The sequence below is a fragment of the Protomyctophum bolini genome, assembly GCF_963924005.1.
Source record: "Protomyctophum bolini genome assembly, chromosome: 18".
Lineage (NCBI taxonomy): Eukaryota > Metazoa > Chordata > Actinopteri > Myctophiformes > Myctophidae > Protomyctophum > Protomyctophum bolini.
The window spans coordinates 21599918-21621640 of NC_137879.1; the positions used below are offsets into that span (position 1 = coordinate 21599918).

The 21723-nt window shown below is 42.3% G+C and overlaps 1 protein-coding gene across 2 annotated transcripts in view; it reads right to left on the minus strand.

Moving 5' to 3' along the window:
• Positions 1–21723, minus strand: part of rhbdl1 (rhomboid, veinlet-like 1) — a 57596-nt gene that overhangs the window by 12198 nt on the left and 23675 nt on the right. For both annotated transcript variants that reach the window (XM_080788385.1, XM_080788386.1), the window contains 3 exons: positions 4770–4994; positions 3592–3740; positions 2901–3013 (listed from right to left, as the gene is read on the minus strand). In XM_080788385.1, coding sequence (XP_080644511.1) covers positions 2901–3013; positions 3592–3740; positions 4770–4994 — 487 coding nt within the window. The remainder of the gene's footprint in view (positions 1–2900; positions 3014–3591; positions 3741–4769; positions 4995–21723) is intronic.

Here is a 21723-nt window from a genome sequence, read left to right on the forward strand (position 1 = left end):
CATCTTAGTCTTTCTCATCTCAGTCTGTCTCTTTGACTAAATTTGACTGGAATTTCTGAGGTTGGAACTAAGAAGACCTTATTCCGGGGGGAAATTAATCCAGTGATCACAGTCACCAGTGCATAGTATAACTTATGTAAATTAGCTTTTCTATTTGAGTTCTGAGATTCTGATAAATAGTTTGATCACAAAAATGTCATATTTCATACCTCTGCTGTCTGGCAGAAACCAAGTAACTCCAAAATGTAAATGTATCAGGAAATGAAAGAATATATTTTTCAAGAAATGTATTTTTAAAATAAAGCAATGCTGCCTCATGAAAGTTGGTATTGTGACTTTATATATTGTCAATTACTTGCATGAGAGAGGGTGGAGTTTAGCAGACAGTTTGAGGGTCAGTTATGTGGTTTTGTCAAAACACATTTTAATACTTTTCATTGGTTCCATTTTTGTTAAAACACATACAGACGTAAAGGGTGTTTAACAGCTAGCTGATTTCTGCCGGACAGCGACGATATGTAATCCACACCCATGGTCATGGACGACCCAATTTGTACCAGCTGCTGTGTAACAGCTGAGCTGGTCTATGATCCATCACTTTGGCTTTAAGGGCCTTTGAGGTCCTGTGGTACCAAGAGGTGCATGCATAGTCAAAGAAACCTTGTACGAGGGCTCCTGTTAGGGAGACCATTCAAGTGGTATAGCCGATGGTTTCTTTTCACCCATGATCAGACCACCACTTAAATCTACAGTATGAGCAGCATCTGAAACTGTGTTTAAGCCAATTCCCCAGAGAGGAAGCCTGCATTACTCTGCTACTTTAACTCTACTAACTCCCTTTCTCACTCATTCTTTTCCCTCTCTCCCTGTCTGTCATCACCACAAAAACAAATCAAACCTCCAATAATTCACAAGCTTAAAGTATAGTGTGTGTATGTATGTGTGTGTGTGTGTGTGTGTGTGTGTGTGTGTGTGTGTGTGTGTGTGTGTGTGTGTGTGTGTGTGTGTGTGTGTGTGTGTGTGTGTGTGTGTGTGTGTGTGTGTGTGTGTGTGTGTGAACTCAGAGTGATATAATTTGGGTTTATCAGCAGAGGAGAAGCCCAGTCATTTCAGACATACAGAAAGAAATGGGTAAAAATCAAGTTACTGAATATGAATGAATATCAGTCAATGTGAATTATACTGTTGCTCTTGACAGTTATCAAATAATGGACATCGAGTGATTTATGAGGCTCAAGACAAAAATAGTGAACAGTTTGTAGAAGATGAAAGGGAAGCGGGATTGTACAATATCCTGGATTCTTGCAGCTGTGCACTTCCCAGTCAAGCACTATACGCCAAAATCATTGTGGATTTAAAATGTCCTAATCTTCAAGCTGCCTTGGAAGGATGAAAGTGAATTTGCAAAATTGACACAGCGACATCTTTGAACACTTTTTGAGTTTTTGAGTTGAGAGAATTTGACTTGGTTGTCTGTTTCTTTTTTTTGACCATGCCACGTGGTCACGGCTATCCAAATTATTTTACGTCAGCTTTTGCGCTAACAAATTCAGGCCCTGCACCAAACCTCCATTTCCCTTTCACAGAACTGGAGCATGTGCTGCAATTTTATTCAACTTACTAGAGGGAAGACTCTAGTAGTTGAATAAAAACTCTAGTCACTAGAGGTTCGACCCTCATCTATGCTATGCGGCCCTCACACCTACATCGAACCACCGATCTAAACAATATGCCTGATCACCAGTTCGATACAGAGATCTCCATATTATGGACATTTCTGATGTCATCAGTATAGCTAGGCTATATGCCCATATAGACAACTCCAGGGAGTGGTGGCCTGTAGGCCAGCTATAGGCAAAAAAAAAGTGTCAAGCTGTGCACATTTAAAGCCAGGCGTTTCTTCGGGCGCCCTTTTACCTGTGCCAGGCAAAAAAACACAAAAAACTACAAAAAGACGACCCTGTGACGTGGCTCTTGAACCAGAATTATTGAAGACGCCGTTTCCGACAGCATCGTGCTAGGTTTTTATTTATCTCCAAATATCATGCCTCACCTCATATCACCTGAGCTTCACTTTGGAGATAAACGCAGCTAAAGATCGCAGCCATTACAGGAGTCTACGGAGCACGCCTCATCTATATGCCGGTCCAAAATGGAGGCTGCCTATGCGGTAAATATAACACAGATACAGCGTACACTACAGTAATATAAAGATCGTAAAACGGACATACACGGTTATGGCATTAAAGTGCTGGGTTTTATAAACCGTATAATATGAACGTGTATGGCTCTAAATGTGTTAAACCAATTTTCATAGGTTACACAACACTTGATAAATTACATAACTAACAAAATCCACTATAACTACACTATAACTTGCGATAGATACAATATTGCTAATTGTAATTAATTTGTCGATATAACTTCTGCAGTATTTTACTTTATTCTGAGTTCAGAAGCTTCTTATAATTGCTATGATTATATCCACAATGTGACAGCTGTAATGCAAGCACGTGGCAAAAACAAAACACTTGAAACTAATGAGACAAAAATGATCTTCTGGATTAGGGCTGGGCGATATGGATACAATCAAATATCACAATCTTTGTGAACCCTCGATATCCATATTGTGACAATACATGTATTGTGACGATAACAGTGTTCAACATTTTCCAAAAATAGCAGATCTACTGTACAAGAGCAAAGCTTATAGCTCAGGTAATTTAGCAATTATTTTTGACAATCTTAAAAGTATAAAATAAGTCATTAAAACTAGGTAATAAAATGCAACAATTATTTCACTTTTTTGTTATCACTCCGATATCTATTCCAGTCGATGATGATGTCGATATATTGCCCAGCCCTATTAAGGAAAATAATACATAGGCTCTGATACTCACCAGCCACTACTCCTGCCATGTACAGCAGACTTATTCGTAAGATACCATGGACCATCTCCAATGGAACGCCAATCATCAGCTGGAGTAGAGCATTGAACCCCAGCTGCTCCAAACTGAAGTGGGAGATTCAAAATGAGAGGAGGAGGTCACAAACGGAAGGATGGTGGATTCAGCTTCAGTCTTTGCAGCCTTTCATGTTTCATAACGTCACTGTCGGGTGTCCAGTCCACAGCAGTTACTTTTCAGGAAAAGTAACAGTAACAGCAGTAACACCCATCCCTCCATGTGCAAGGAATAACACAACATATGACATTTACATTTTACACAGGAGAGGCGATAGCTCTCCACTGACTGGACCGAGGCTATCTCCTGAGTGTTTGTGGAGATGACTGATTTAACCTGTTGTGCCTTGATCAAGTCCATGCACAACAGGTGCGCAGCCACACCCAGCTCTGAGTTCAGTTCTAGTTTGACTCAGGCCAGGTGTGACTGCTTAAATCAGTCACCCTCCATCTCACAGTAGTTATTTATGATTATTTTATGGGGTTTTTAGAGAAAAGGGGTGACATGCAATACAACAAAAGTCATGTGTCAATCCGCAAGCCTGGCTAAGCTAACAGGGTGACACATGGTGACAATATCCTAGCAGAGGTGACGATGGAGGGAGTGACTAAAGCAGCTCTGAGCTTACCCAACATGCATGAACATGTAGCTGAAGAAGCGCCACACTTGGGCGCGGTGACCAGGGTGGTAGACCAGGGGGCTCTTCATGAAGTCAGGCTGGTACGTCTGCAGAACCCACTTGTTCAGCATGATCCCGTAGCACATGAACACAATGATCTGTGTCAGGGCAGGAACAAAACAAGCACAGTATTCAAGTCAGGTACTTGCTGTCATGCCCAGAATGCGTTTACTACTGTACAAGCCCCAGTGAACGATTAGCAGAGATTGAAAATTGTCGTTTGTAAAAAGCCACATGGTTTTGCAGCCGTTGTTCAGATGCACATCTGCTCCGATTCCATTAGCCGTTTCTTCATAGATCAATGAATCATTGTTTCTATAAAGTTAAATGATGGTGTACTCCCATTAACACACCCTCATTGTCATTACAGACCATTCAGTGCCACTTAGAGGCATTTTAAGAGCAGTTACTTTGCGTTCCGCATATTTATGATGAATCCAGGAAGAACAATGAAGCTATGAAGAGTACATTATGTTCACTATCCCCAAACAGCAGTAATTTCAACACCAGCCCATATTGCTCCAAATGAAAACAATCGATCAATTAATAGGGTAATAATACAGAGAGCAGTGAGCTTTCTGCAATCTGCACTGTAAGGAATCTAAGCAGTCCAATGAGAGCGTCAGCTTGCAGAGAAGGAATTAAACACACCCAATAATCCCTAAACTCCACTGCGTCACCAGTTTAAACCAGACACACAAAAGGCCTAAACAATTTGGGTGTGTCTGAGCCGAAACACATCACAGCCATATCAGGCTGAACATAAAGTGCTGTGTTCAACTGCAGTGAGAAAAACCTTCACATGGGCCTCGGCCAAAAGACTCAATAGAATGATCTATGGTCAGTGTAATGGGCTAGCTACCACATCTACCAGATTGAACACAAGAATAGTGATAGGTTTGTGAAAGGCTTTTTTCTGAAGCCTGGAAAATAATCCCTTACACTCTTTGCCTATAATAGCTGATCTACAAGTTCAAAGCATTATGAGCTGTTTACGAATGTTTGGCTATTTTCATCAAATCTCTTAATGCCCAGAATATGGAGTTACTGTAAAGGTGGGTGTGGCCTCTAGTCTAGAGGGTTTGAATTATGCATCTTAAGATCTACAGAAATTTGGGCAATTTCACCTGGACAATTGTGATGATGGCCATGAAGATGGGCGGGGGACACAGGCGGTTCTGGTGGAAGTACCAGCGCCGGTCTGTCTCACAGGGCAGGATCTCATAGGCCACATAGCGAACAAATCGCTTATACACGCCCAACCCCGTCTCGTCCAACAGGATCTCCCGCTGCAGCGTGCGTCGCCCATTGGCAATGGCCCGTCGGAAACTGCTGGAGCGCTTGCTGCTCATCTGAAACAAACAGTAAAATACATAAGATGCTGAGATGGAAAATACACTGACACACTATGAATACGTCTTTTGGAAACAATACTAATTCTAAGATCTGCTAAATGGCAATGGCCAAATACTTTTTAATTTAGGGTGAGAGAAGACATACTGTCAAATAGATTATTTTAGTACCAGTTTATTGGTTCAATCTTCTTCTTTTTTAAGCCAAATATTGCTTTAATTTAAAAAACAGAAAGTGATTTAGGTTTAGTATTTAGGTTTAGAAACTAAGAATATAAATCCAACATGGGACACTGCATGTCTTACTCCTAAGGGAAACTTCCAGCAGCCCTATAAAAAAGTAGATTGTGTTGGATCAGGATGTACTGTAAATATAACTACGGTATTACACAGAACAGAGATGGTCTATATCTGAACTGACAGGGAGTGTATGGGATCTGAAGGTGCAGTTCTCTGCAACAAGTCCTTTAAGACAAGTCTGAGACAAATATTGCAGTTAAACACACACACGCACACACACACACACACACACACACACACACACACACACACACACACACACACACACACACACACACACACACACACACACACACACACACACACACACACACACACACACACACACACACACACACACACGTTGAAGAAGGTCAAAATAATTCATTGGCAATCGGGCAGTGCTGAATGATCACTCTACTGCTGAAAGTGGCAAGTCCAATAAAATGAGGATGACCGGGAGATTGGTAGCAGATCTGGAAGCCCACGCAATTTTGCAGAAGCGGAGTTATGCGTCTACATCAAACCGTAAAACACTGTTAAAATGCGTGTCGGGTGACCAAATTGCTGATTTCAAAAGACTGTATGAATTACTTCAAAACTATAGTGAACTGTGGTTCACCCCTCACATTAGTCAAGACTCCAAGTAGTCTGGCTAATGAAACGTGGCCAGGCTGCTATGTACGGTACTGTAGATATGAGCGACTGCTTTTTATCCTTCTTTTTTTGTACTGTAGGCTACAGTGTAACATTCTTCTTTTTAAGTACCGGTACATTTTTGGGGTATTTTTTGCCTTTATTGATAGATGTACAGTAGGTAGACAGGAAAACGCTGAGAGAGATGGGGGAAGACACACAGCAAAGTTCGTCAAGATCGGGACTCGAACGCGCGACACACTGTCATGCTGCATTAACAGCCAAGGTTCCTGGACCGCCATGCCGGCCCAGGCGAGAGTGTAAAAATGGACAATTTTACATTCTGGGTCTATTTTTACATTACACGGGTTAAAGTAACACTCAGGATGGGGTGCTGTTGGGCTAGCAGTTAAGGCACATACCAGATATAGGCTCTGATACAGCCTGTGATCGATTCCCGAGCCTTTGCTGCATGTCACTCCCTGTCTCTCCCCCCCCGTTGTCTATCTCTGCTTATAAGGCAGAACAATATAAATAAAAAAGAATTAACGCTCAGGATATCAATGTATCCTTTTACCTTTCTTTCATAATAATTGACTCCAGTGTCCCAGTGGTTTTGACGGCGTATATTATGAAAATGGCTGGCGTATAAATTAATATTATTTGCTATGGATGACCTGATCTCATTAGAATTTACTAACATATTTTGATAAACTTTGATCAAACCTCAGTGGTGTGACTAATCATCCTATAGGGGATATTAGCATGTAAGCATACATTCATTAAGTCCTGTACATAATTAATTCATAAGCAGTATCATGAAGGTCAGTCAGTATAAGTTATAATTTCACAAGGAAATTATATGATGAAAGGTGATTGAAAGTGGTCTAGTCAATGCCATAATGTCAGTAGGGCTAATTAGCACAATTACAGTCCAAGAAACCTGCTGTGAGAAAAGGAGTCTTGTAATCATTTTCTAATCGGCCCCAAAGAAAACCCACTTTCACCTTCTTTGTTCATTACGTCTGTAACTGTCACTGAAAAAACATTCATTTTAGACTCTTTCAGACGCTTTCCAACACCAAAGTGAGATCAGGAACAAATTAGAAAATCTCATGAAAACATGTGACAGATGAATGTTCATTTTGATACTTGTCCCTAGATCAGCTGTTTACTTTACTGCACAGATCTCCAAAGGGGCTACAAATATCACCATCAGTGAGTGATAGAAAGTTTAAGTAATACAATGCATGGTATATTGATTTTTTGAGAAGAAATTGAAAATCAGTAAGATTGAGGATTGAGACAAGGGAAGCCGAAGTCTCCGACAACTCGAACAATTGGGTTTTTAAATTGTTTTCTTTGCCTCGCAGGGGTAAAACCACAGCCTTACTAACTCTGTTGAGTGGAACCGTTTCACAGGGAGGAGAGAGGCATTGTGGGGAAGATGGATGAGAGTTCCCTGTTTTCACAGAGAGTCCAGGTTTACATGAGCTGAAACATTGCAGCCTGCAGACTACCATGATGACCTGCTGCAGTGCTGAGTGAGACACACATGATACTTTCTTCAAAAGAAGACCAGCAGCTCCTTGATCGTGGAGATAATGGTCGAGTCTACCGTATGTTAGCATTGAGAATAGTCCTGTCTTGGATATGAAGATTCAATTCAATGACTGTATTTGGCAACAGATTACTTTATAGTGGATTACTAGCCTAGTGACCAGCATGAAGAGCTGTAGCTTGGCACGGACCGCCGTAGTGGTCCGGGCACCCGCGGGTTCGAGTCCCGATCCTGACGCCCTTTCTGTGTGTCACTCCCCATCTCTTTTTTTTCGGCCAGTTTCGCTGGCCGGACGTAGCACGTGGAAGGAACACGTTATTCCGACCAGATCCTTTCCCCTCCATCAGGCTGGCCAGGGGGAGGTGGATTAGATTACTGCATGTTTTTTGTGCGGGTACCTAACCTCACAGAGACACGGTCACAGAGACACAGAGACACGCCCCCAGCACCCACAGTGTCCCCAGCACCCACAGTGTCCCCAGCGGGAATCGAACCCAGGACCTTCTAGCTGTGAGGTGACTGTGCCACCGTGCCCCCCAAAATTTTTTTTTTATAAAAGCAATAACTCACTGTGATAGGCTTGGAAATATCACTTAAATGTTAAAATTAGAAATTAGAAGGAAATATCTATGCACTATAATTGTATATTAACAGAGATTTCCCATTGTGTTAACAACAAATGGGTTGATACCCTGCGTTTTACTCAACAGGAAGAACCTATGCCTCAAGGGAGGATTTGCGGGATGACCTAAAACAAGAAATGGCAGGTTTCCCATTATAGGTCCTACCAGGACAGATGCCTGACTAAGCAGTTACTGTAGTCTGTTGCGTTATGATATGCTATCTCTCGCTATGACACCATAAAATAAATTGTGCTTCCTTGGAAAGGGTGGAGAAAAGCGGGACGCAAAGGAGGACAAGGATTGCTATTTATAACAGAATGTACTTCAGATGAGCTGAAGGGTAGGATGTAGAATGTCACTGTCTGAGACGTTAGCCTACACGGACAATACTATGTCACTGTCTGAGACGTTAGCCTACACGGACAATACTATGTCACTGTCTGAGACGTTAGCCTACACGGACAATACTATGTCACTGTCTGAGACGTTAGCCTACACGGACAATACGGAAGCTCAGTAAGTGTAGCAAAGACTGCATAATCAGAGAGTCCCCAAAGACAGCACAACCCACCAGCTAAAACACACCAGCTAGAATTCATTAGTTAGGTACAGCTGCGTGGATGCTCATTACATCCGAAGACTACAGGAAGCATATTTAAAGAAGGGGGGAGGGGGGGGGGGCATTTTGGGTGTTGCCAATGTGTACACAAGCTAATGAATGAAACAAATCGAGACAAACTATATAAATGATTGAGCAAATAATCTGCAAATTGGTACGCAAATGGAGTAATTAATTGTCTCTCTTGGATTTTTTTTTTTGCATTTAGGAGTCGCTGCAAAAGTTGGCAGAGCAGTATGCCTTGAGACACATTTTGGTTAATTATGATGATGCTGGTGCTTGAACAATGAAGGTGTGAGGGCCTGTGGTATAGCGATAACCAGCATAGAGTCAAGCGATGCAGTCGGCCCTCCCATGGAAGACGAGGAAGCATATTTAGTATGGAAATCAGCACCGGCAAATGCAATTATACTGCATGTGAGGCTGTGAGTAAAGGCAGAAGAAGAGGGTAGGAGCATTAGGAGGGAGGAAAGGGAAATCAAGCAGCGGAAAAAATAAGATACCAGTCTGTCTGAATGTGCTTATGCAAACTCAAATGGGCTGGAGGTACGACATCCCCCTTTTCTTGTTTTCAATGTCTTCATCACATTGGGCAAGACAATTGGTGTGTGTGTGTGTGTGTGTGTGTGTGTGTGTGTGTGTGTGTGTGTGTGTGTGTGTGTGTGTGTGTGTGTGTGTGTGTGTGTGTGTGTGTGTGTGTGTGTGTGTGTGTGTGTGCGTGCGTGCGTTAGGGCATTCACTTCTAGTCATTTTTACTAGTTTCGACTAGTTGTTTAACTACCTATTATGTAACAAATAAATATTTGTACATTTAAAAACTGTGTACATTGGTGACTGTAACTATAATCTTCCTTGATCTTAAGGCCTACAAAATCAGGAAAAAATCAACTAGGCAACTAGTAACAAGTCGACTAGTGGATTTACTAGTCGACTAGTTGCTTAATGCCCTAGCGTACGTGTGCGTGCGTGAGTGCGTGCCGTGGTACTAAAAGGGAATTGACTGTGAAGTGTAAAACAATGTTTTTTCCCTCCACCACAGCCTTCTTCTCTAAATGACACAGCATTTTCAAATTTGTTTTATCTCTGTTTGTTCACTGAAAACACCTGCTGCCTCTCTCATCTCGCGGTGCTGCAGTTCTTTCCCCGGTTTGATTTGCTACTCTCCAGGATTTGCGCTCCTGATTCCTGAATGTTCCCCAGAGACACGGTCAGACACAGTTGTCATTCTACAAACATGTGGGACCTCCTCCACATCTAAAGACAGCATAGTAAGCCTTTGAAGTGGGGGTGGGGAGAGAGGTGGGAGGAAGGCAGACAATAAAGTGCGTATAAGCCACCGAGATGAAGTAGACATTGACGTTTGAGCCTTGGGAAAACGGCGCAGACACACTGGGAAGCAGGGACCATGCAGGAAATCACATCACGCCTGAACAAGTCAAGGGAAACCTCCCACTCGGTCTTGGCCATCAACAAGGCCTCGTAACCAAGGAGGTCTCTTTACCAGACAAAGTCTGCCAAGGATAATTGATCCTGAGGGTAAGAGCAAAAAAGAGAGCTAAAGATAGAACAGACAGAACAGCTGAACGGCCTAATTGACAGCGGTTTGTGTACAGTACAGTATGTGCGTGTGTGTGTAGGGGGCATATTATGTGTCTCCCACACCAGGAGTATCTGCTTCTTGGAAGCTGTGTGTGGTCTCACTGCACATGCTGCTCTCAGCCTCTCAGCTCTAGCTGCTGTCCTTGATGGCTTAATTAGCCGTACCACATGGTCAATGGCTTAAAGCTCAATACTGGGGAAACACTAATGACAGTTGGAAAAATTCAAGGGCTGTTCAACAGCAGCGTTGAGTACCCAAAATTAAGTTTGGTTTATTCAAAATCTTCTTGTGTAAACTAAGCATTATTTTTTATCCCACGATTTTGCAACCCATTTTTTCACCCAATCCTGGGCACTACACTTCCTCTGCCAAGTTCAGTAACTCCATATCTGTTTAAGGACATGTACAGTATATGGGGTGAGTTGACAGTAGGGCTAGAGTGTCACAGCAGCACAGCTTGAAATAACAGGAATGGACCTTGGAAGCATATATGCATATCAATGGTGACGGTCCATTGTGGCGATCTATTAAAGTAGCCGGTGTCTAACTCTAATTTAAAGAGTTGCATAACAGTGGCGGGCGGACTCATGAACTAATTAAATTACAGAGGTGACGTTTGCCAGGTAAATGCATAATTATGACAACACGAAAGTTTCCCAATTATGCAAGTAAATAGAATACAATTTGATATACAGAATGTTGTGGGTTAATAAATAGGCCTACTACATTAAAGAGGTTATTTCAATTAGTGATCGCTCGCGAGCGCGTACACGCGATATAGCCCCACTAGTTAAAATTCCACAGCACATCCTTGCAGTACATACCCCAACACATGCACGCACGCACATACATGCATGCATGCATGCATGCAAACCTGTGGACTCGGCGTGGACTCCAAAAGTCCTGCTGTTAACTGATTGTCATTTATTCATGCAAATAAATCATTCAATTAATGGTACTAAATGTTTAAGCATGTAGACGAGTACTAAGACTAATTAAAGCATGTTTGGTTTAGTTTGGACATGGATGCTGTATAGTTACTAATTTACAAAGATTTCGTTAAAGGAGCCGCACAACTTTAAACACTATTTTGTTCATTTACAGTAGATAATCATGCAACACAACTATACAGTAGGCTACTGTACACATTGGATCTGACTTCACTGAGTCTCCCCTGACCCAGATTCTCTGCTTATGTTTGGGCCAAATCCTTTTAAAGCGGGAGTCAACATCTATCTTTCAACAAGCCCAGTCATAACCCTCCTTCATGGTTTAATCATCATGGGCTAAAAACTGAAAAATGCCCCCATTGAACATTTAAGTGAAGTGCACAACTTTTAGCTAACAACCTATCTAGAAGAATTTCTCCTGACTGAATGTCACATACGTAAGTACACCTGTGTGCGCATGCACGTGCACACGTACGGGTACGTGTGGGTGTATTTTTGCACAAAATATGACTATGTGGGGTTGTGTGTGTTGGTGCTTACTGCTTGCCAGTGACATGTCAGTGATGCTAATGGGCTGCATCCATATCCTCTAGTGATGCACTACTGTGCGGGCACTTAATGCAGCCAAAGAGGCCGCAACTGAAATCTTTACAACCAATAGCTCTTTAACGACCACGTTATAGCCATTAAATGTCACAAACACCCTAGTAGTGGACAGCGAATACCTGCAGGGATACAGGTGTTTTGGCAGCCTTTTGACTTGGACATTAAACCCGATCCACTTGGGTTTGCAACTACACATTTGATATGCTTTAAAAGTTTAAATCAATGACAAGAGGGAATAGGAATCGTAAAGAACAGAGGTAAAACATTGGGTTCAAATAAACATCTCTCTATCCACTGCTGGCCTGCTCGCTTTGCCTAAAAGAATGGCAACTAAAAAATACGGGGAAGCAGCTTTTTGCTTCTACGGGCCGTCGGCATGGAACAAGCTCCCACTGTACCTTCGTCAGGCAGCCTCTGTATAGACATTTTTAAAGCTCAGCTCAAGACCCACTTCTACAACATTGCTTTTAATTGATCTTTTATTTATTTTTTGTTATTCATGTCCTCACTGTATTGCATTACTGCTTGTTTTTTAATGTTGTTGCCTTGCTTTTCTTTTATTCTCCATTGTTCTGTAAAGCACTTTGAGCTGCATTTCATGTCATGAAAGGTGCTATACAAATAAAGTTTTATTATTATTATTATCTGATTGAGGCAGAACAAAGACCCATTTTTTAATCCCATTCTGCAATGCACGTTAGCCAAATTACCCTGGAATGAAAACAATAACCTACTTCTTCTATTTGCATTGCCGGTAGATGACAGCATCGAGGGTGCTCTCTTTAAAGAAATCAATATGTGCAATTACATGACACATACTGTAGGAATGCACAAACTCTGTGTCCCTAATTTGCCCTCTGCACACAGACAGGCACGTCTCCTGAAAGCTCTGACAGTTGTTGTGATTTACTGATCCTCTGTTGTGATCCTAGTCACTCTCTTCTAGTCAGAGGTGGTGACTGGTCATTCGATTGATTTACCCCTGTGCAAGCAGGTGTGACTGTGAGCTTGGAGGAAAAACTGACAGAATGGCAGAGTCACATGACATTTTCTAAAGTTTATCAAGCTCTCACAGAGAAGATATATATTTGCACAAACATAGCTGGAATATAAGGACGGAAAGGAACAGACCGATGTAGCACAAACTGCATGCTGGGCAGGTAGAATTTAGTAAGGAGAAAATAGAAAATGGAAACTCGAGTGGCAAATTAAGTGAGTTTAATGTTGTTTAATGTAATCAGATGGGACCCTCTATACAGCCGCAATCACATTAAGTTTATTATTATTACACAGATTAATGTATAGCTTTAGTTTATTATAGCTTTAAAGGGACATTTCACAGCTGGAAGAAACTGCAGTCACTCAATGTTAATAGTAATTGTAGTAGAACAGTAGCACAATTTGAAATGTGCACTATGACCAGATAAATAATGAAGTCTGTGTGTTTGACTATAGGGTTTGACTGGATTGCTGAATTCCTACAATGACCATAATGCTTTACTGCACTGCCCCTCCTTGTGGAGACTGCATGGAGGTGTGACTTGTTGTCCAGGAAGGAAGTGAAATCACATTTTCATGACAGGTCATGAACATGGCGCCATGACTAAAATATCTAACACATAAAAACCCCAGGACAGGTTTCTTGTGTCCTAAACATCAGTAAAATAAGGTTGCAAAAGGGGTGAAGTGGCCCTTTAAGATTTTGCACAGTGGTCAAAGCTTGTATATTATAGTTATCATGTGTGAACTTGGACACCATGAGTGATTCTCTCTTTCAGCTCGCTCCGAGTCTGACATGTAATTATATGGAAATGTGTTGCTGGATCAAAAGCATGTGCCGGCCGTCTTGGGAGATGAGTACAAGATGGCGGAAGTACGTGTGAATGTACTACTGCATGCTGAAGTGCAGATTGTTGTAGTGTTCAAGGTTAGGCAGACCAGGTGTTATATTCTATAAGTGTGTGTATGAAGATATGGGAGGCTGGGAGCATAAACTATAATAATAATAATAAAACTTTATTTGTATAGCACCTTTCATGACATGAAATGCAATAAGGTATGTTTCTGTCTGCATTTGCAATGCAATCTCATTAGAAAACGTACAATGGATACTAATGGCTTGCCATACGTAACTAACTTACAGTTGCATAGTACATAATATTACGTATTCAAACTATGTAATTCATGAAATGTTTGTTTTTATTAAATACATTAAAAAAATGAAAACAAGGATACAATGTCATGATTAATAATGAAGAGTTGAGACAAAGAACCATTAATTAGTCCATAATAATTATCCATAATTCATAATAAGGGGTCAGGACAGATGGGACTTTTGGGTCAGAATAAATTATGGACTAGGTTGGAAATGGAAATGGTTCTTCGTAGTTTTGAAATGAATAACAAATCATAACTTTTCGTGATTTACATTGTTTGAATACATTCTAGATTTAACTAGTAAACTGTTACAAACATTTGCCAAGACATAACTTACTATATGTGCCTGTGTACCACTAATGAAAATATCACAGATCTGATTTTGAACCCTGCTAAAGTGGTAGTATGACCTATTACAGTGCCCTGGAGTAGACACCAAACAACCACTCATTGATACACTATACAATAAGACCACCTTTGACAAGTATATAATTTATGAAAAGGTGTTTGCTAATGGAATTTAATGCATGTGTTCATGCTTGAATAATTCTGTGTATATTATACATAGTACTGTATGTAGAAGAGCATAAGAGAGAGTGTGTGTGTGCGTGCGTGCGTGCGTGCGTGCGTGCGTGCGTGCGTGCGTGCGTGCGTGCGTGTGTGTGTGTGTGTGTGTGTGTGCGTGTGTGTGTGTGTGTGTGTGTGTGTGCGTGTGTGTGTGTGTGCGTGCGTGCGTGCGTGCGTGCGTGTGTGCGTGCGCGCGCTGTCCCAGGAGAAGATGTTTTAGTGGCGTGTTACCTATTCAGCCTCAGGCTGAGCGGATGGAGTTCTCTAGCTCAGATAAGTCTGCATGATGTCAAATGCTGTCATACACACAAACACATCCCCCAGAATCAATGTGTGGCTGAAAGACATTCTGCACCGCACAGTCCATGACAGGCACCAGTGGCTCACCAGGAGAACATTAAAAGAAAGTCGGACGTACGTTAATATGCATAACGCAACCTATTAAGCTATAAACGTGGTACTTTGTCTCAATCAGAGCCCTAAAATGCTTTAGAATGTGTGCGTGCACGAGGAGATTTGGAATATTCGATGACTATACACACCATGAGAGCCACCGGAGGTTAACGATAAATAAAATACTATTCATTCTGGATTAAATGACATTAAACAAACCCGAGACTTGAGGTTGCAGGCACGAATGCTGAGAAATCGCGGGATTGGAATAGATTTGGTTAAGAACAGGGATGAGCAATGTGCAGCACAATGGCCTGGAGATAAAAAGGGGCTTGAGCACTATTGATCTATCTATATTGATGCTACGGGGTGGTATAGGAATCAATAATGTAATGTAAATGTATTGTAACTATCAAACATGCTACATTCTTAAAGTTGCAGCAAAGACTGGTTGGGAAATAAGGAAAATAGTGCATGTGTAGACACAAACAGGCGCGTGGGACTGATGGACGGGCGCACACGCACTTTTAAGAGGCACATTGGAAAATGCAAGAGGCTTGACATAAATCCTAATATGTGTATATCTTATAACGTACAGAAACTATACTAGTGTAGGTGATCACCCGTAAGATGTGTTTCTGGTACCATATTATTCTCCTTTATCCTTTATGTGCTAGAACACAGTTTCTCAACCAGCGGCCCACTGACCACTATTGGTCCATGGCATAGTTACAGGTTAAGAAAGATATTGCACAAAAATGCATGGTGTGAGGAAAAAAGCTTGAAATGAAATGACGTAATGTCCTATCTTGACCAATTCTGTACCATTATAAAACTTTAGAACATGTTATGTGAGACTGCCTTGGTGTCATCTTGTTCCTCAAGCTCACGCTTGCTTACAGAAGGGTAAATCAATCGAATGACCAGTCACCACCTCCGACTAGAGAGCGAACAGAGGATTCTAAATCACAACAGCACATTTACAGGGCATGGAGAAATAGCCACACTCGCATCCACACGCACACACACTCCACTCGCACTCTGAATCTCACACTCTACAACACACTAGTCGATCTTCCCGGACAGGGCTTTTCCATCTTGGTAGCCGGGCCCTAACTCAAGCCAGACGGCAGACCGTAGATCCAGGACATAATAGAATGGCAGCGCTGCACTTTCTAACTCAAAATACCAATGTCATCCGTCACATACAGTGTCTTCCCTAGTGGGGAGGGGAGAGACAGAGAGAGATTGGGAAAGACGAAATGGCTGGAGAGGAGAGGAGAGGGGAATGGGTAATAATAGAGGGGGAGAGGAGGAGGAGGAGTACAAGGGGAAGATGAATCTGAGTATCCGACGCACACACAGGAAAAAGGAAAAGCTGTGACAAAGAACGCAAAAGCAAGAGAGCGGTGAGGGACGCAAAGAGAGAAACTGAGAGAAAGGGCATTGTCAGACAGGCAAATAAGAAAAGTGAGCTGGGGAAAGAAAAGGATGAGAGGGAGAGAGAAGGAGAGAGAGCGGGTGAGAGAGAGCCGAGAGCCTACAGGTCGGCCTGCGGAAGAGAGACCCGTTTGCACAAACCTGGAAGGCGTCACAGAGAAAGACAGAGACCGTCACACCGAGAGAACATTCACGTAAGTATCCAAATCGAAATCAGTTAGCAAGTCTGCACCAGAAGCATCAATGGGAGTGTATTTGTGTGTTTTGATTTATTTTTATTTAACCTTTATTTAACCAGTAAAAAGTAAAAACACATTGACATTGCGTCTCTTTTACAAGTGGGAACTGGCCAAGAGGCAGAAATAAAATTACACTTCAATACCACATCGTTAATGTTACATTTTGGACCAGCAAATACACCTTAAAGGACCACTTCACCACTTTTCAACCTATCTTCATATAGTAGGTCCTAGGTAGGTTTCTACTCAGTCTGTGTCTCATAGGAGGGCTGTGGGCAGTTCAGAAACCGTCTTCCAGTGACATCATTGATGTGGAATACAAGCTAATAGAAACTGCAGGCTTTCTAGTCCTGAAAAGTTGCAATGTGAAAATGGAAGCCATCATTCTCACGATAATGACAATCTAAACATTTTCTTGTTTAAACAATTTTTTTTAAACAAAATCTTGTTTAAAAAATAATCTGCCTAATGATGATGACACTGGAAGACGGTTTCTAAACTGCCCACAGCCCTCCTATGAGACACAGACTGAGTAGGAAAAAATCGTGCCATTTTATCATGATTATTAGTGAGGAATTATTACATGGTGTTGGACTGTACATCAAAAATGATCCTTTTGAAACTTCTCAAGGGAACTTTCAAAGCCAATTTTAGTCTGGACTGTAGATCGTTCCACGACCAAGGGACAAATAAGGCCAGACATTTTTTACCCCCCTCGGATTTGAATGCTGGTACTATGCTGGTGTGTGTGTGTGTGTGTGTGTGTGTGTGTGTGTGTGTGTGTGTGTGTGTGTGTGTGTGTGTGTGCGTGCGTGGGTGCGTCGTCGTCGTAGTGGTGCATTCAATTAATCGATATGGCAATATATCGATCGAACATCCGGGCGATAGGTGAATCGATCGAGAGGCTGCTGTATCGATACGGCAATAAACGGCATGAATTATCTGGGTGACGAAGTGTTGCCAAACGTACCTCTGTTTAACGTTATCAAAGCCCCTCTTGCAAGTTGCAATGCACTCCCTTCCCAGAACCCTTGTTAGGATGTTTAGATATTTTATTTTAATTTAAAGATCTCTGTGGGCCTGAAAGTGTTTTATTGTATTTGTGCAACACGGTCATTATTCTGAATAAACGTATAATCGATATATATCGATATCATATCGTGGCCTCTGTATCGTGATACATATCTATCGTGAGATTGCAAGCAATATCCACCACATATAAAAGAGAGAAAGAGAGACAGACAGAACGAGAGAGAGAGAGAAATATGGCCTTCAGTATTGGTCTTTCATTGCATGTGAGAGAGAATGTCTGTATAGGTATAGGCTTAGGCTAACTGCATGCATATGGAGAAAGTTGCATGGGTGACCATGATTTATGTGTTGTACTGTACATAATGTACAGTACATATACAGTACAGTATGTGTGTACAGTCACGTGTGTCTGTCTGTGTGCACGCTCATGGGCGGGGAGGTGTATGATGAGAGTTTGCACATATGGGCGCGGAGACAAATCTTAGCTATTCAGATACAGAGGGTCGATACCTCTCCTAGGTTGGGGCATACTCAAATTACCTCGGATTACTGCCTGCTACTATACCAGCGCTGGGCTGATCGAAGTCAATTTGCATTTTGCTGACAGGCCATGTTAAAAGTGTGTCTTCTGATGCCTCAGATACCAAAGCATCCAAGAGCAAGAGTTACCCCCAAAACCCTTTACAGTTCACATAATAATAACATTCCTATGCTGGAATTTGGTACTAGTAGTGACTAGTGAGAGAAGGAAACAAGATCTGAGGTCTTCATGAGAGAGGTTAAAAAGAGGAGGCATTAAAACTAGATGATTCAGGGGGAGGAAAACACTTCAAGGAGAGCAGTACAGATCCCCAAAACAAGCAGGGAGGTAAGCTGAAATGTCAGTGTGGGAGCAGCCTGTATGACCGCAGTGCAATTCTCAGACGATTTGGACGCGCCCCAAATCGAACAGCCTTCATTACAAAACCACAGACAGAACTCAGGGATGGCGGAGAGGAAGACAGAGAGAGAAATGTAATAAAGGGAATAAGAGACAAAGACAGCTCTAGTAGTGATGTATTCCCGACCAAGACTTTTACAGTTGCAATTATATTTTATTGACTTAGGAAAAGCTCAGAATTTGATATAATGAGAAAGAAGAGTGCTAAACACCTTACTACTGCTACTGTTGAGGACATTTGGCCTGCTAAGTGTACTCTGCTACATATAAATGTCTGTATTCAAAAGAATGTGTAAAATGACCCCAGTACTAGTAAAAACAAATAGTGTGCTCCTTGGAGTGCAGCTCTCCGACAGGCCGGGTTGCCTACCCATTACCCAGGCCTGTGTCAGTTGTGGGGTACAGCCATCAGGACACAAGGAAGCTGTAGGGCAGGGGTGGGCAACTTTGACGATGGAGAGGGCTACTATATTTCCACACTCACTCCAGAGGGCCACATTGCATATTACTGTCTTAGGCAGCAAAAATAGCCAATCTACAAGCTCAAAACGCGTTGCAGTGTGACAGCTTGTAGATCTGCTATATTTGAATTGAAATTCTTTTTTTTGCTATAGTTTTTAATTGGAATGCTGACATAATAGTAGTTATGGGATTACAGAGAAGCAAGTGATCAGTGTATCAGTATAATGTAAAATGTGTACAATAACAGTACATCACATGGACGTAGACTAGTGCTGTACATCATGTGGATTTATCAATATTTTTAATTGGAGTGAATGAGCCTCCCTTTCCTGGAACTGCAGATGCACCAATAGTTGGTCCATTTTGCCAGCTTACTTGTTCTCTTTGGAGGGTACAGAATCAATTCTTTAACCTTTCTAAAATTTCGGACGTACGTGTGCATGCGTACAAATTTGCCATTGTCTGATTGTGTGTGTGAGTCTGTGTGTGTGAGTCCGTGTGTGTGTGTGTGTCCGTCCGTTACCAGCTAATCTCCGGCACCGTTAACCTGGTCGTTGCCAAACGGCCTGTTATAGGGCCACCAGGAGGCCGACTTTTGAAAAATCTTTTTTTTGCTATTACTCCTCCAGATTCTGTCCAAAAATCCCGCAAATCTTTACGCACTCTCTCTATAGTCATGCGTTCAAGACGGATCTGTCCGATATTTCATATTCCATCATAATTGGCTAACATTGGCTTTCAAAGTCTGCAGGATTGGCCGGTTATTAACAAAAAACCTCAAATCATGAACGCAGCGTGCAATTTACGAGAAAACTTTCATGGGCTTTCCTACTAGACTGAGGAATATATCCCACCCTTTTCACGTTGGCCTGTTATAGCGCCACCAACAGGTGGATTTTCGCAAAACACATTTTAGGAAAAAAATGCCTCAAATCATCCAATTGCCATCCAAGGCATAAGAAGAAATGGCACCCTTTTCACATTGGCCTATTATAGCGCCACCAGGAGGCCACATCCTAACCTGCCCTGGTGGAGACCTGTGCCCCGAGGAGCACTTTATCTAGTTTTCAATCGATTACTCAACCCATGGAGACTTGAATTCATGGGTACTTTTTGCTTTTGTCACATTCCTTTCCTAAGCCAATAATTTGATGACCAGCTCCCTATGCTCCCTATTGGAGACACAAAGGAGACTATTATGTCTCCATATGGGAACCACTGCTGGTCATCATATTATTATTACCAGCCAAGGTGCCTGGACCGCTGAGCCACGGCCCAGGCAGTGTTTAGTCATCTGCATTCGTTATGTGTGTGTGTGTGTGTGTGTGTGTGTGTGTGTGTGTGTGTGTGTGTGTGTGCATGCGTGCGTGTGTGCCTGCCTGCGTGCGTGTATGTATGTATGTTCCAGCACGCCTCTGAGAACAACATCAGCAAGTACTCAAGCACGGTCACAGGATTTTGAATTGGATCAGAAAGTGGACAGATGATGTTCCAAGTTAACCAAGTTAGTTCGAATATATCCCAATTCCCAACCAGACCCAGTGGATTAATGGCATTGATATCACGTAGCGCACTTCATGTGTGTGTGACATAACCTACAGTTCCTGGAACATGTCAGATTTATTGATATGCCCCCTCTGACCTCCAGAGAACAGTCACAAAAAGGCCAAGTGGGAGTACAACAATAAAATGGAAGATCAGCTGAACAGAAAAAAGTTGATGGGTATAATGTGTCAAAGGTTACAGACAATAACGGACGTCAGAGGCAGAACCACCTGTGTAGCAAAACCCTCTGCCTTCCTCTGCTCGGTTCTGCTCGGTTCAAGGTAAAAAAAACCCGTCCAGTCGGAGATAGCAACACCTGAGGAGGCCAGCCTACATATCTATGAGCACAAACCCTTCAAGTGGGTGAACATCCGTAACGCTGCATCCTCAGAGTGTGACAGCTGCATGGCAGGCTGTTTGTTCCCGCGGGCTTCAAGATGCCCAACATTTTGCCAGTCGCCAAGCACTCCAAGATAATATGTCAGTATGACTGGACACCTGCCACCATGCAGGGACTTCATTTTTTCAATGGCACCTGCTATTTTACTGGAATAAAAGTGTGCACAACAGCATTGCTCCTCATTGTTTAATTTACTTAAAACAGGGACCTTAATTTCCTTCAGGATTAATAAAGTATCTATCTATCTATCTAGCTCAGCATTCGACAGAATAATTCCTACCAACCTCAACACCAAATTCATGCGCCTGCACCCGACTGTGCAGCTATATACTTGTTGGGTCATTTCAGGTAGTAAAAATGGGCAACGCCACATCGGAACCACTGACCCTCAACAGAGCAGCGCCTCAGGGCTGCGTGTGCTGAGAACTCTCCTCTAGACTGTGTGGCTATGTACTGAGCTCCATCATCAACATGATGCACCTGTGCTTCAGCAATGATGAGACTGCCTACACGAGGTCAGATCACCAACACACCGATATATTTGAGTGAGAACGACCTTGCCCTTAAAGTCAAGAAGACCAAGGAGCTGACTGTCGACAATAGCAGAGGGAAGAGAGCACACACACATATCCCCATCAACGGTGTCACAGTGGAAAGGGCCTGCAGTGACTTCAATTCCC